Consider the following 15,320-nt stretch of genomic DNA (forward strand, 5'->3'; position numbering starts at 1 on the left):
GGACTAAGCGAGTGACCGGACCCTGTTCCTGTAATGACCATTAGAAAACCAAGATATGTAAATAGAGTATGAATACATTTTTATCGTAATGCACCCTACTAACACCCCGACATGGATCTTTTCAGTTTTCACTCTGACAACGGCCTTTGCAGTTCAAGACCAGTAAAAGTCCAAGCATAGCATAGCATAGCATAGCATAGCATAGCATAGCAATAATAACTCACTCACCTCGCTTCTACCATCACCGTCACACCATCACAAATCGTAAACCTACCTGACCAAACGTAAAGATCTCATAGGGAAGCAGCAAGTAACAGAGAACAACCGGTCCGACCTACCTCGCGCAACCAAGCTAATCTTAGATCTTAGATTTGCACCTTCAAAAATTAAGGTGAAACCTCTCTCTCCCTTGTACGTGAATCCGATCAGACATCAGACATACAGAGACTATCTATTATGGAAAACAATTCAATCTCAGTGATACATCTTTAGAATTATGATTAAAAGTAATCACCATCTCAACCAAACCAATCATCATTATATATCTAGTAAATCAACTTTAACACCTTCAGATGATATAACAGCAACAACCACGCCAAAGGCTAATACACCAGCTGGAATCACAATCATCCCGCCCTCACCCTCAGACTCTTTCTATCCTCCTCCTATTGCTGGACCATCGAAACCTCCACGGTCACCGATTAGTAGTCCATCAACAAATAGTCAAGGCGCAGCAACGACAACAGCTTTGGATAACGGTGACCGAGATTATTTTTCGATAAAGTCCATCCCCTCTTTCTCTTCCTCGACGACGAGTACTAACGTCGACAGAACACGAAATCCCTCGTCACCTTCCAAACGTCTACGACCTCATACCATAACGCGATCACAATCCCATTATATCAACCGTACTCCCAATACTGATTATCACCATCACCGACAAGATAAAAACGTCAATATTCCTTCCTCAACAGAAAAGAAGCATTCTCTCCCGCTCAAGCGGTTGTCAATAGACGTTAATCACAATCCCTACAATCCATATGATCAAGATTCGTATTCTAGTAGTAGGACAACTGGATCAGACGTTCATACGCCCACTCAGGAATACGGTAATAACCATATAACAAGGCGGAGACCTTCCCTCTCTACTCCGACTAGTAGCAATCCATATACATCTCCCAGAAGTAGACAATCAAGTTTACTCAAATCACCACCTTCTGCTCCGGCATCATCCTCAGCGTTGGGTTGGTTGACTGGAAATAGGTTGACATTACCTCCTATCAGTACTAAACATTCGAAATCTGACGACGAAAGAGAGGAAGACGAAGAAGAAGAAGGAAGTCTGGAGGATCGAACGAGAACTGTGAGAAAAGATAAATATAGAAATAGGGATTGGAGAATGAATATGAGTAATGGTGGATTACCCAAATATGGCGAATCATCAGGATCAGGATCAACCTCAACAACATCGACGTCTACACCTTTCATAAGTATGACCCCTCCTTCTGCCAATGAGATTGCATCGATGTCACCTCCTTTACCAGTAAATAACGGATATGTTTATACCACCAATATCTCACCACCTCGAACATCGATCCTTCCTTCTCAAGCACCTTTGGCATCCCCATCGAACCTTCAACCCCTTCCTCAAGATCCGTACAACATCTTACCATTATCCTTACCATCTTCACCGTTCGTATCGCCTTCTCCATCCAGAGCACCTACACCAGGACCATCCCCTCATCCATCTTTGCAGGATTTGGCTTCGGAATATGCTACTGCTGCTGCGGCCGCCCAGATTCAGCCCAGTGGATCTGGTTCCAGTCCACGAACATCCATATCAACATCTAGTTCGAGGTATGGTTGGACGACCGGTCGGTCAGATTCGAGATCATCTGAAGAAGACGATTACATCCCTCCTCATTCACCTATAACTACTTCTCATAAATCGCATAGACCTACTATCTCTATACCTAGATCAGGATGGTGGCAGAGGACTCTATCAAGATCCATCGATAATGACATATCCGTTTCACCTAAAATCAATTTCGACACTTCCTCTTCCTCTTCGTCATCTAGGATAATACGATTTCCTATACCGACTGTATCAGCAAGTAAATTCGTTCCTACCGGAACGAGGAACTGGGGTTGGTTATTTGAACTTATCCAAGATAAGATATCTTTCACACCTTCAAACCAAAGCACCAATAACAATGGCAATGGTAGTGGGGTGACGATAAATAGGAAGAATAGTATCTCAGCCAAAAGTAGGAACAGAGAAAGGGATAGATTGATGTCTGGACATAGTCATACGAGATCGAATGGCGGATTAACGATGAATGCACGAAGGAGAAGTGTAGGTCCGAATCAGAAAGTCTGGGGATCCAAATGGTTAGCGAGGATAATGGTTTTTGTACCGACCGAACCATGGAGTATTGTAAGTCTACTTATGAATCAATCACTGCGGTGTGCCAATATACTGATTGATACTTTCAATCTTTGTAGAGTTTATTCCTGTTATTCTTCGCTGCATTCGCTGTCACATTGACATTCACCCTCAAACATATTTTGAATCCTGACAAAGAACCATTACCATGGCGACAATACTGTGCCTCCAACTATCCCACCTTGTACTCACTACAAGACCCCTCATTACCTTCACCCCATATCAATTCCAACGTCAACTCCAATCCCTCATTCCCATCTTCTGCACATATCGAATCCGTACCTCTAAACTCTTTCGCACCTACCTCGTCGAAACCTTTGACTCTAATGCCTTTAACTCCTCAACATCCAGCTTGGCCCTACCACCCACATCTCACTCCCCCTCAACCTCAGATTTCGTCTACCAACAGCTCCATCGACCCTGTTGGAGTGTTGATAGGAGTTTTCACAACTGATGCAGGAGTGGAAAGACGTCATATGATCAGACAGAGTTATGCCTCGCATTGGAGATCTAGAAGAGAAGGTACAGAAGGCGTTAGAATTAGATTCGTAATGGGTAGACCGAGGAAGAGGTTTGAAAAAGCCGTTCAACTGGAAATGGAAGGTGAGTTGCATAATTCTTTTCCAATCATATTTTGGCATAGGATGCTGACTGGGGTGGTATGATGTAATAGCGTTCAATGATATTCTGTTGCTTGATATGGACGAAAACATGAACAGTGGTAAAACACATGCCTTTTTCTCTTGGGCAGCTGAAAATGCTACTGTCCCTCAGTGGGAATATCCAAAAATACAAAATGAAGTTCAACAGTCCGACGCCCATTCTTTGTCGCCCGTATGGAAAGGGGAAAGAAAACCTGATTACGTGGTCAAAGCTGATGAAGATAGTTTTATCATGCTTGGGGAATTGGAAAAGAGATTGAGGGTCGCACCGAGATCGAAAGCTTTCTGGGGATGTAAGTGTCATCTTCCGAAGATCGCATGAAAGGAATCTGATTGCTAATATGATACATGATAGACCTCGTCAAAAATACGTTTATGGCTGGTGAATGCTATGCGCTATCATTCGATTTGGTACAATACATTCACGCTTCGCCTGCCCTGAGGACTCTCACACGAGGCAAGGAAGATAAGTTGGTAGCGAAATGGATGAATATGCATCCTGAGAGGGAACAGATAGTATGGATGACGGAGAGATGTTGGATCTATGACCATCCAAAGGCTGGTACAGTGTAAGTATACGAGTTTACTGTTCTTCCTTCAGATAATTCGTAGATTGTGCTAATTGTCATCGGGATGTTGTAGCTACTCTCACGGATTCCTCTTCCCCTCCACAGTTGCTGAAGTCCGAATGGAAAACACCACTGGACTTTCTCCATCTACATTGGCCTTGAGAGGTGGTGCCGAATCGGCCAATTCTTATTCTAGCGTTAGCAAATTCGGAGTTGCCTATCGACCATTATCAAATGATATGACAGTTTCACAACAGGTTGAAGCTCTCGTCGAAGGATCTTCTTTATCACTCTTACGCGATTCCCTATCGTCTAGTAGTACCTCAAAGAATGACCAAAAGTATCAACAAACGTTCTCGAAACCTGCTTCTGCAATAGGAGAAAGTCTGAAAGAGAAGATCAACAAGGTATATTCCACACGACCGACTCGAATGGAAAGGTTCTTAGGTGATGAGAATGAGATGAGTAGTAGTAGTACTGTGGTGGTACATTATATCAAGAAGAACGAATGGTTTATAGAAACTATGGTTGCCCTATTGGGAGTTGGAGGATCGTCGATGGAGTATGATGGAGATGTTTGGCATAAGGGGGTTGGAACTGGTCTGGGAGCGTTGGAAAGAAGGAAAGGAAGAGTGGTTGATTCTCGGTCGGTCGTACATGAAAATCAAGTTGGACAAATCGGAGAAGGGGAAGAAGAAGGAGGAGAGAGGGAACATGTGAAATTGAGGAAAGGTGATGGGTTGTAATCAAAAATCAAAAGAATATTGAGTAAAAGTAAAACCAAAAGTAGAACTACCCTTTAACAAGGGTCAGTTGGATGAGTTTTATACCATCGTATAATAATGATAACGGTTGTTTGTATGTTTATGAAGATTATTTGCATTGTTTGATTTGTTCGTGATGGGTTTGACTGCAAGTCGGAGTGCAGAGCAAGTGAACGTGTACTGAAATCGTACAGTTGGACCTGTCAGTTGAGACTTGGATTGCAGGTGTTCAAACGTTCAGTAATAATCTTGATGTGATTAGGGAATCATGATGATGCCTATGTTTTAAAGTCCAAATACACATACAGGTAAACACCATACATCCGCATTCACAGACTATACAACATAGATACATATAAGAGTAATAAGTAGTATCAGCGTAGTTTAGTCCTCGATATATCATCTCTAAATTAACATATCAAGGGTGGAACGACGCAACGCCGGCTCAATCACTTCCACTTGCGTAAGAAATGAATAAACACAGGTTGTCTAGACCTAAAGCGTTTTTATTCCAAATCGACTAGTAAGTTCAACTCGTATGATTCTCTTTAAGCCTTGCGGCGAAGAGAGGTAGAGAGGAACTAGGCAAATGCGCTTGGGTAGGATAAGTTGTAGACGATGAAGAGAAAGGTTGATGTACGTGGAGTGGAAAGGAAAGTTGTACGGTAGGTATGTTGATGCATGCTTTACGTGTTGCTATGTAGTGTATTGTATTGTTGGGTGTATAGTGAAGTAGAAGGAATGAAGAAAGAAGAAAGATTGATTCAGTCAAGTTGAAAGGTTGAAAGTTGATTTCGACAATTTGGTGAAATCGAACAGCATGACGTGGTAATATTCCATTTTGACTCAGCTTATCAAGACCTTGGTCGATGTCCGGTGTACTCGGACCGATGGTATAGGTGTTTAAAGTGAGGTACGATAACTTTATAATTCCCCATTCCACTCCATTCCCGCTCCCCCCTCCTCTCCGTGCTCGACTCTGCCGCTGCACTGAATGAGCAGATATAAACTCAGCCAGTCACGAGCACACCGATGACAAATGACTGAATATTCGGTTACTCTGCCTATGTTGATCTACCGGAGCACCATATGAATCAAAGGGGCCAGAGCGGGGTGACAGTCGAGCTAATTTAGTGACTACTTGTAATGGAAAAAGGTAGAGGTAATGTGACCGATCACCATCCCCCTCAGGAGTAGACGTATTCCTCTGTGTTTATATATATAACTCAAGCCAAGAGTTCGAGCTACATCAACCCTCTCCATCTTAATCATATTGATTTGACGAATTGAACGTACTGTACGGTCTGTCCTTTTTTCAACTCGACAGTGAGACCATCAGATATCAACCAATATGACAGATCATCATCACCATATCAGAGGGATCAATGACGGCAATGGGAACGGAGAGAAACATGACATAACCACTGCTTCTCGAACTTCATTGGATTCTCACCGATATGTGGCCAATACGGAAGATTCCAAAATGCCAGATACGATGCCCGATCACTCCAAATTGGCTGCTGAGCAGATTGCCAGTATGTCTCCTGAAGAGTATGCCGAAGCGGAGAAGAAACTTCTGAGGAAATTGGATTTGAATTTGATACCATGGATGACGTGAGTGATAGGAGGATATATTAGATGAGTATACGTGGTGTGTGTAGATCGAATCGGGCTGACATATATTGATTCGGTGTATTGTAGATTACTATACTTGCTCAGTTTTATCGATCGAGTAAATGTGGGAGCAGCGAAACTTGTCGGTGAGTCAAATACATACTGTCTCACCAATATCTCGATAGTGCGTAAGATCATGAACATGATCATAAGCTAACTTACGATTTCCAAACAGGGTTGACAAAAGACCTTAATCTCTCTTCTTTGGAATACTCAAACGCTTCGATGAGTGAGTGTCACGAATCATGTCAACCTCACGTATCCATCAGCTGACCATCGTGTAAACTCCATCTCTCTCGCATAGTCTTCTTCGTCAGTTACGTAGCATTCGAAGTACCTTCCAATCTGGTTTTAAAGAAACTTAGACCTTCACGATGGATTCCATTTACTATGGTCAGTCTCCCTATCATGGTTGTCGACAAAGGCAGGTAAAGCTAACAGATGATCACGTAATGTCAGATTTGCTGGGCCATCTTCCAAACTTGCAGTAAGTCTTTCATACCCACTTGTATCATCCTATCCTATCTTAACAGTTCCTACAATGTACATGACCTCTCAGCTGATTCATCCAACTCGTCTTCGGCTCATCTAGTGGGTCTAGTCACCAATTACGGACAACTTTTAGCTTTACGATTCTGTCTCGGTTTATTCGAATCTGGTCTTTTCCCAGGTCTGAACTTCTACCTTACAGGATGGTATAGACGTGATGAGCTCAATAGACGAGTATCCGTATTCTTCTCTGGTGCCGTACTTAGTGGAGCATTCGGAGGAATATTGGGATGTAAGTGATTTGACTTGACTGAAGCCTATTCCAGTCATTCTGGAGACATGTTGACGATGTTTGTATAGACGGGCTGAGTAAGATGGATGGTATAGGAGGAAAAGCAGGATGGGCTTGGATCGTACGTTGCGCACATGACGCCTTCTCTCTTTCATTCGGGAAAGCGCCTGCTCAGCATTACTCTTGCATTTGCCACAGTTCATCATCGAAGGTCTTCTCACTTTCATGATTGCCGTCGCATCATTCTGGATGATCCACGATTGGCCCGACAGAGCCAAGTTCCTCACTCCAATCGAACGAGAGATGGTTTTGGTGAGACTAAAACAGGAGCAAGGTCTCGCTGCTGAAGGTGGTTTCAACTGGAGAGTTATCAAGAAAGCTTTGGTCGACTGGAAGGTGAGCCCTCACTCAGCTCGACGACCATAGGCGACACGAATGCTGACCTTGAGATTTTTGATGTAGACTTACTGCCTGATGCTGATGTATATTGGAGCGGCGGAACCTCTTTACAGGTGAGCTTACCTTTCCGTAATTCCTCTGCGATGGTGCTGAACTGACGTTATATGTTTGTAGTGGATCGTGAGCATAATCATCAGAGAGATTTCCGTTGGCAGTGTTCTAACTTTCTCCTCATCAAGCCTCTTTACACCTACCATTATCGCCTACTTGGGTAAATTCTCAGTGTCAGCATCTTTGCTTTTGAGTACCCCGCCATACGTCTTGATGTTCATCACAACCATCGGTACTGCTTTCTTGAGTGACAAATATCAAAGAAGAGGGTTCTTCCTAATGGGATGGTCAGTTACTGTTCAATCCTGCGTATCGAAATTTGGCTAACACTTCTCGCAGGTCACTGGTCGGTGCTACAGGTTATCTATTGTTACTGACTATTCCGATTCGATACCCCGTATGTGTTGAACTGATTTCGCAATCGAACGAGAGAAGTCATGATGAGCTGACGACATGGTCTAGGGCGCATTATACGCGGCGGTCTTCATCGCATCTTCGGCTGTTGGGCCTCTGATCGCTACCACCATTAGTTGGACTGGTAACACCTTTGGTAACCACTGTGAGTGAATTTTTGTATATATACGCGGCTTGACACAGTTCCACGACTGTTACTTGTGCAATTGAACAGATAAAAAAGCCGTAGCGATGGGTCTGGTGTTTTCAGCCGGTAATTCAGGAGGTATCGTCTCATCTCAAGCATACAGAAACAAAGATGCCCCTCGATTCTTACCTGGACACGCAACAGCCTTGGCATTCTGCTTATTGAACTTTACAATGGCTGTTATCCTTTACTTTGGCGTAAAGCGAGAAAACAAGAGGAGAGATCTGAAATATGGTCCTCCACCTAGACCAGATGAGGTTTTCGAATTTGAGGATCCGGATTACCAGGCTAGATGGGGGTTACAAGGGATGTCGAGGAAGGAGATTGTGGAATTGGGAGATGATCATCCTGCGTTTAGGTATATGCTCTAGTTCGTGTATGATCGGTAGAAGACCTTGGAGTGGGTGGGACGGACTACTTGGGTTGGTAGAGGTGTGAGTAGAAAGCGGTAGGGGGGTTCAATCAAAATTCATTCTCAAAAATAAACCAAGCGAGCGAGTTGAGTTTTGTGCTCTATGATTGTGTATGGGACGGTCTTTATCATCACGTTGTCGAAGGCAACTTTTGGAGACAGGTATAATACTTTCTTTACTCAAGCTGGTATGGCAGTATTTGAAGCGTAAGTATCTCGAATGTATAAGTATGAACCAATGACACCAATGACAACCTCAACAAGGCTTACTGTATTATTTGAATATTACCTATGAGAAACGCTAGGACCTCCTTTGGGTGCTTTGTGCCACTAAATGACGTTAATGGGAGATATCCACCTCAATGACCATATCTGAACTTGACTTTCTTCCTTCTCTCTTCATCCTTTCCTTTCTGATCTATAAAACAAACAATTTGGTACTCAATGACTCAGGTATTGTTTCGTGGCTGTCTTATTGCTTACCATGATGACGAAAAGACGAACTACTAATTACCATTACCCCACGGCAAGAGTAGAAGAGGAAGATTATCCTGGTTTTACGAGTACTTCCTTCATTCAAGTCAACGAGGAAGATAATGATGATTATCATACTCTGCGTTCGCCCTCTAAAAGGCCAAGAAGACCTGTTCTCCTCGACTCAGGTTTTGCAACTCATGATGAAACATTTCCTTCTATCACTTCGTCAGGTGAGCTTTTCCCTCTGTACTGGCCCATACAGCTTCATAATTTCTTATTTATTGATTTATATCCTTCAACCAATCATTCAGATACACATCATCCTCAGGGACGATCGACCGAGCGTTCCTTCTCCCCCCATCTCCGCCCTTTGTCGGGATCATCGCATGATCACCAAGACACGGAGAAGGCCGGTCAACCTCAGCCCTCCTCTCCGATTTCCAGCATTCAAAGTTTTCGATCAATATCCCCTTCGCCACTGTGGTCCCCTCAACCCGGGAACACGATCAACATAGACACGGCAGATTTGAACGAACACAAAGTATACAAGGCAGGTTGCACCGGTACCGGTTTAGAGCCAGATTCGGAAAAAGGTGTTGCAGGTATCTCTCTTCTTCCTCCCCCAGTGAGCAAATCCCAGCTTCCCGACCTTCCGCTATGCGTCTCCCTGCCGGACAAGGTTCAATCAATGGTATTGAGGATCCTTTCAACTCTCGTCCATTGCATATGATTATGCCTGGTTCGAAGTCGAAATACAGCACAATAAATAACCACTCTGCTTTGAGTGGGCACGTAACAACCAGACGAACTGAGTATGGGAAATCATCTATCGCTCATCACGCTACATCCACCAACACTAATCTCCAATCTGACCATTCTAGAAATCCAGGGGACGAATCCACATTCATCTCTGAGGCTGGCAACCTGACCTCGGACAATGATGCGTACATCGAATATCTACAAAAGGCATTGAACATCGCTCAGAGAACGGTAACAGACCTGAAGCAATCCATGTCCACCAAATGGAGAAGAAAGATCAAGAGATCCAATTCCGTACTCAGATCTACCATGAGTCAGTCTTGAAGAAGGACAATGAAATTCTCGAACTGACAATCAAGATTATTAAACTGGAAAGACAACTCTTGGATCTGACTGGAGGTAGTCAAACAAGTGGCACTTTAGTCAGGGATCAAGTGAGTTATCTCCCGCTATCACTTTTTACATATCGGTCTCAAGGAGCTGGCTGACCCAAGATACTTATAATTTGCCTAGGGTACTGTACCCCGCTTTATGGAAGGGGTGTCAAATCGATTCGCAACTCTCACCAGAAGAGTGAAAGTCACACCCTTGGATAGTGCCAGTGGCCGCGTCAGTGGCCCACAGCAGATATCACAACGCCTAATCGAGTTTTGGGAACCAACACGAGTATCAGATGCGTTACCTAGACATCCAACACCACGAATCGACAATGAACAAGATATAGAGGCTGAACTCAGACTTCATCTTGAAGATGTCGAAAAGTCCGCTGAAGAAGAAGAGGTTGAATGGGCGTTGTGCAATATGGAAGAGATCGAAGACATTGTTTCGGCGTATCAAGAGGATCTGGAGCATGTCCAGATCCGCAAAGCTTTTGAACATCAGTATCGGGAGAAAGAAGACGATATAGGCGAGTGGTCAGAGGAAGAATCGATAGGCGACGATGAAATAGAAGATTTACTAGCTTGGGCCAAAGAGGAAGAAGAAGAAGACCTCCCGATCGAAGTGGTTGAGTGGTTGACTGAAGAAGAAGATCAGTTCATGATCGTGTAGAGATGTACCAAGATGAGTTCCAAAACCCATTCGCAGATCATTGGAAGGGTTACTTTGGTCTTGTGCCCGATATAGAAGCCCTGCGAGATGCCATGAAACCTGAAGAAGGAGAGATGGTCTTATTCGAGGGAGATTGGATCAGGTATACAACTGGACAAGAATCGGATGGATGGATGGAATGGGAAGATGACGGGGAGTTCGGCGTCATGGACGATGGATGTTACTGGTGAAACCTCCCCAAGCTGGTATTAGTTGGAGCGTGGGAGAAGACGACAATCAATGGGGCTGAAAACAATTCTGAGAGGTATCTCCGATATGAGCGTGACTGAGTTTGTGTAGCAGATATATACATATGTGGAATGTAATATCATCATTATCATTATAATCGTCTTGATTTCGGCGGTATTGTGGATAGCAACAGGAGATGACTCATCTAGGTGATATCACCACCGTAAATGCATTCAAGGTATTAGAGTGATGTAATTATGCATCCATAGTACGGTATATACTGCTGTGGGTAGCATAGTAAGGAAGGTATACAATAACTGATCTGTGGCAGCTTCAAGCGCACGAGCCGCTGTCTGACATCATCTGATGGATCAGTTGGGGGCAACCGCATTTCCTACATCTCATCTTCTATATTCCTCTTCCTTCTTCTTCTTCCTTCTCATCTAATTCATTATCCTTCTCCTCAACCCTTCGGACGTAAGAGGCTCATATCAGAATCTGGTCCAGCCATGTCAAGAAAACGGCCTTATGATCTATTTCATCCAAATTATCCAGAAGATATGTTGTTCCCGCCCCCCAACAAGAAATCTCGCAATGGTCCTACGCCGCTGCCTCAAGGATCGCAAAATGACCGGAACCTGCACTCTTCATCATTTTCAGGTAAAATTCGTCTTTCTTGAATTGAAAACCTCCGAGTAACGGCTGACCCCTCAGTTGTTTATCTAGTAAGATCAGTTGACCCCATTTCACTTCACTTTCCTCGTGGTCATTCACCTCGCACTGCCAAAATTGGTAACGATTCTTTCGAAGCTCAGCTGGTACAACCTGTCTTCCGAAGACTCGCCCCTCAGACCTCTCTTCTGCCGCACTGGGAATATGAGACAGCTCGCTCGACCAACGGAGTCAACCACGGACCAGAAGGAAACAGATTATTCCCTCAAAGGGTCGATTCGGCTCCAAGCAAGCAAGTACGCTTATCATTCCCTCCCCCGGATGGTCCTACCAGATCCACAGCTACGGCCTCTGCAAGTGATCCCCACACCCAGTACCGCCCCCCTTTGAGATCACTCCCAGTCGACATCAACCGAGTTCCTCCGACGTCAGCAATCGACCCGTACCACACGCACAGCTCATTCATAATTTCGCCTTCTCGAAGGGATCGAAGTGCAAGTCAATCTACCTTCCATCCCTTCTCTATGTCGACAAGCTCTTCTGCTCTACCTACTCCAGTGTCCCTCAAATCTACGACTGGGGTTGAGCAGTTACTTGCTCAAGCCCACCAAAAGGTCGATAAGCTCTCTAGGAAGGCTTTTTGGACCAACCAAGAATTGGAAGTGGCACAAAGAGAATTCAAAGCCCTCGAGGATGCGGGAGAAGTTGTGAGATTACGAAATCAACTGCAAGATGCGAACGAGGGAATTGATTCGCTGAAAAGCGACATCACAGCTAAAAGTATAGAATTAAATAGGCATTGGTCATCTAATGCCCTAATATTGCAAAATGAGTATGTAGCGGAAATGGATAAGAAGGACGAAAGGATCAAATACCTTCAGGTAAAAGTTGGGATATTGGAAAATCAGGTGGCGGATCGGACTAACACAATAGTAAGTGATCTCCATCATATGTCTCAGTCTATAATCTCACACCAATGACATACATACATCGAAACCAAAGGTTGGGTCTACCCACCCTCAAACTAGCGACAAAGCCAAGCCTTGTTTTGCTCCAGGGAGAGCACCCAGGGGTATCTTGCGAAAGCCCACTCGAATAGTGTGTCAATCAGGAGGATCTGCTCCCCGCCCCGCCAAGACCTCCTCAGATGACCTTTTAGCGATTCAAGAAGGACCTGCACAGACACGAGCTGTCCCATCTCGGGAACCGTCCCAGATCGTCAATGGTAGTAAGAGGGTGGAAGGATCCTCAAGATGGAACCTCGATCATCCATCGCATTTGACCCATGATCCAAATCCAGTGAGTACAGTTAACTCAGCAAAATTAATCAGAAACCATCAAAAAGGCTGAAGGTGACTGGTCCCGAAAGAGAAAAGCCCGACAATTCCAGTGGTCTGCTAATCATCCTAGCTCAGAAGCTAGTCAGAGGAACCCCGAAGCAACTTATTCCTTCGATATATTCGACCAACTCCCTGATCTCTGTGATCTGGATACGGAACGCGATGTCGGGCCAGAAGAAGGAGATGAAGTTCTGGTGAATGGTATCAAGATGAAATATCTAGTGGAACCTGAAGCTGAGAAGAAGCCTCATGGACTTGATAATATCAACCGAGACATTGAGGCCCATGTCAAGGAAGACGCTGATCCTCGAGACCCTATCGAAGAAGACGTTCTAGGTATCGAAGAGTGGGATGGATTCGGTGAGCAAGACTGGGATGGGTTCGGGGTGCAAGATCTTGAGGGATACGGAGTAGCAGATGACGATGGGTTTGGTGTAGCAGACGATGATGGATTTGGAGAGGTCGATCTGGAAGGTTATGGATGTGAGGAATACGAAGGATTTGGAGTGGAAGAAGATGATGGGTTTCTCATTGAGGAAGACGACGGACTGTTTGTGTGTTAGTCGCTGACTATGCTACGAGTTTCAAACGGGAATGATTCATGGCAGAAGATGTATGACATATCATTCCGGTCTGGAGGAAGACGAGATCAGAGGAACATGATGGTATTGTATCCACTGTAATATGGATCATTTGTAGAGTTTCAAGTTCAGACATGTAAAATATATGGATATATCATGATCCTCTCTGACTGAGGCAGCAACCCTCTCAATTGCCACATTTCCAAACCGCATGATGGGAGCACTCCGGTTGGTCAGCAACCTCAACACCTTCTTCAAGCACTCAATTGTGCCTTCTCCCTCCACGATGTCGAGTCGATGCGGAAGCCACAGATTGTGCTACAGCCGCGTTTCAACGATACGTTACCATAATATGAAACATGCGGTCGTCGTTGCGAAAAAGGGAAAGGCCACGCAAATAAGGTTAAATCGATGTGTAGCAAATTGTCGATCTCGTAAAACGAAATTTTACTCAGTTCTATATCACGTCCTTCCATCATACATCCTTCCATCATACATCTTTGCCTGATCAACAGAAACCCCTTCTTCACCGAAACTTATAGGACAGCTCCTGCCTCTTGGTGTCAATATGAATGAAACCCCAAAGGCGTGTGTACACCTTGTTCAATCTGAGAGTTTAGCAGACACAGACAAAAGTCCTCTCGGTCAAGTATGCCGTAATCAACCTATTATTTTAGCGTTTCCATGTTCCACATCCTTTCCCGGTGTTCACCGGACTGAAGTCTTTCTGCAGATCAGATCAGCCTCCGAGGTTGGTGATCCCAATCGGATTGATCACCTCGGTGTTAAATCGTGGATACAGTGAAGTACTGCAACTGTATCGTCCACATGGATCCGGTTACTGTACATCGGGAAGGCGTCAAAATTGATCTTTCAAGCGCTCTTGTCGGAAAATTGATTTTCGATCACATAAGATTACAGGATGAGTGATAGGAACGTCCCAATTTTAGATTCCCATAGTATCGTTCCTCCAGGGTAGAACTTCCGGAAAGAACATGAACTCTTTTTTCTTGGAGTGGGAAATCACTGCCAAAAAGTAGTACACAAACACATGAATGCACACCGCAGCAGCATACAACGACGAACAATGGACGATCAATTAAGCATGACTTATTGTTGTCTTTCCCGAACAATAAAACCAAGACTGGGGTTCTCTTCGGTGTGGAGTAAATGTGTATGTAGTGGTAGTACGAAACACCGTAGCAACGCTAGAGCTACGCCACATTGCAGGTTATAGTCGTGGAATTTCTCATGCGCACACACACCATTGCGCTGGCTCATCAGATGCTCGTCGTAGCTGGGGACAGTCGTCAGGTCTCTCGATCGATCGTCGGTACGGTATATCGAGTTAAGAAGAAGATTTGTATTTCAGCAAGCAACGATTTGTATTTCTACTAAAATGATTTGTAGAAATCTTGGAAAGTATTTGTAGAAAAATGGGTGATAACTTATTTTTATGTATGTATTCGTGCGCGGACGTGAGGTAGCGTCAACGTATGAAAACAGGCCCTTTTCGTCATCTCAAGCATTCTCGTCATTGAATTGCAACAGCATGTAAAGTAAAATGCGACGTGCTTGTCTCGGAGGAAGATTAAGAAATACCCCGAACGAGGAAAGCGGGCTCTCAGACCCTTTTTTCTAAGTTGGGTTGTCTTTGAAATCTCGTAATTAATCTCATAAACCCGAAGTACTAACTTTCACGCTTGCGTGTGGAAGAGATCTACGCAATTCCCGATATCTACCCTATCCCCCTAGCTTCTTAGCCTTGGGCCAAAGCGCGATCACAGAAGAAAG

General features: G+C 44.3%; 5 protein-coding genes across 5 annotated transcripts; all 5 read left to right on the top strand.

Moving 5' to 3' along the window:
* Nucleotides 1-496: 496 nt before the first annotated feature.
* On the top strand, nucleotides 497-4,423 carry L199_007065 (uncharacterized protein; the record flags this gene model as incomplete). Its single annotated transcript, XM_064892762.1, has 5 exons — nucleotides 497-2,437; nucleotides 2,506-3,049; nucleotides 3,120-3,401; nucleotides 3,464-3,677; nucleotides 3,751-4,423. The coding sequence occupies 5 exons, from the start codon at nucleotides 497-499 to the stop codon at nucleotides 4,421-4,423; spliced, it is 3,654 nt and encodes a 1,217-aa protein (XP_064748834.1).
* Nucleotides 4,424-5,792: 1,369 nt separating this feature from the next.
* On the top strand, nucleotides 5,793-8,378 carry L199_007066 (uncharacterized protein; the record flags this gene model as incomplete). Its single annotated transcript, XM_064892763.1, has 13 exons — nucleotides 5,793-6,055; nucleotides 6,143-6,201; nucleotides 6,291-6,344; nucleotides 6,420-6,508; nucleotides 6,575-6,602; nucleotides 6,708-6,896; nucleotides 6,965-7,017; nucleotides 7,095-7,292; nucleotides 7,359-7,408; nucleotides 7,535-7,693; nucleotides 7,746-7,803; nucleotides 7,869-7,965; nucleotides 8,035-8,378. 13 exons carry the CDS (start codon nucleotides 5,793-5,795, stop codon nucleotides 8,376-8,378), a joined length of 1,641 nt encoding a protein of 546 aa, XP_064748835.1.
* A 528-nt stretch (nucleotides 8,379-8,906) lies between these two features.
* On the top strand, nucleotides 8,907-9,626 carry L199_007067 (uncharacterized protein; the record flags this gene model as incomplete). Its single annotated transcript, XM_064892764.1, has 2 exons — nucleotides 8,907-9,126; nucleotides 9,208-9,626. The coding sequence occupies 2 exons, from the start codon at nucleotides 8,907-8,909 to the stop codon at nucleotides 9,624-9,626; spliced, it is 639 nt and encodes a 212-aa protein (XP_064748836.1).
* Nucleotides 9,627-9,918: 292 nt separating this feature from the next.
* L199_007068 (uncharacterized protein) lies at nucleotides 9,919-10,935 on the top strand (the record flags this gene model as incomplete). Its single annotated transcript, XM_064892765.1, has 3 exons — nucleotides 9,919-10,089; nucleotides 10,169-10,657; nucleotides 10,723-10,935. 3 exons carry the CDS (start codon nucleotides 9,919-9,921, stop codon nucleotides 10,933-10,935), a joined length of 873 nt encoding a protein of 290 aa, XP_064748837.1.
* Nucleotides 10,936-11,560: 625 nt separating this feature from the next.
* L199_007069 (uncharacterized protein) lies at nucleotides 11,561-13,508 on the top strand (the record flags this gene model as incomplete). The annotated part of the gene is made up of 4 exons (XM_064892766.1): nucleotides 11,561-11,593; nucleotides 11,749-12,537; nucleotides 12,608-12,904; nucleotides 12,951-13,508. The coding sequence occupies 4 exons, from the start codon at nucleotides 11,561-11,563 to the stop codon at nucleotides 13,506-13,508; spliced, it is 1,677 nt and encodes a 558-aa protein (XP_064748838.1).
* Between the last annotated feature and the right edge of the window lie 1,812 nt (nucleotides 13,509-15,320).

This window comes from Kwoniella botswanensis, chromosome 2 (assembly GCF_036426115.1).
Source record: "Kwoniella botswanensis chromosome 2, complete sequence".
NCBI classification, from domain to species: Eukaryota; Fungi; Basidiomycota; class Tremellomycetes; order Tremellales; family Cryptococcaceae; genus Kwoniella; species Kwoniella botswanensis.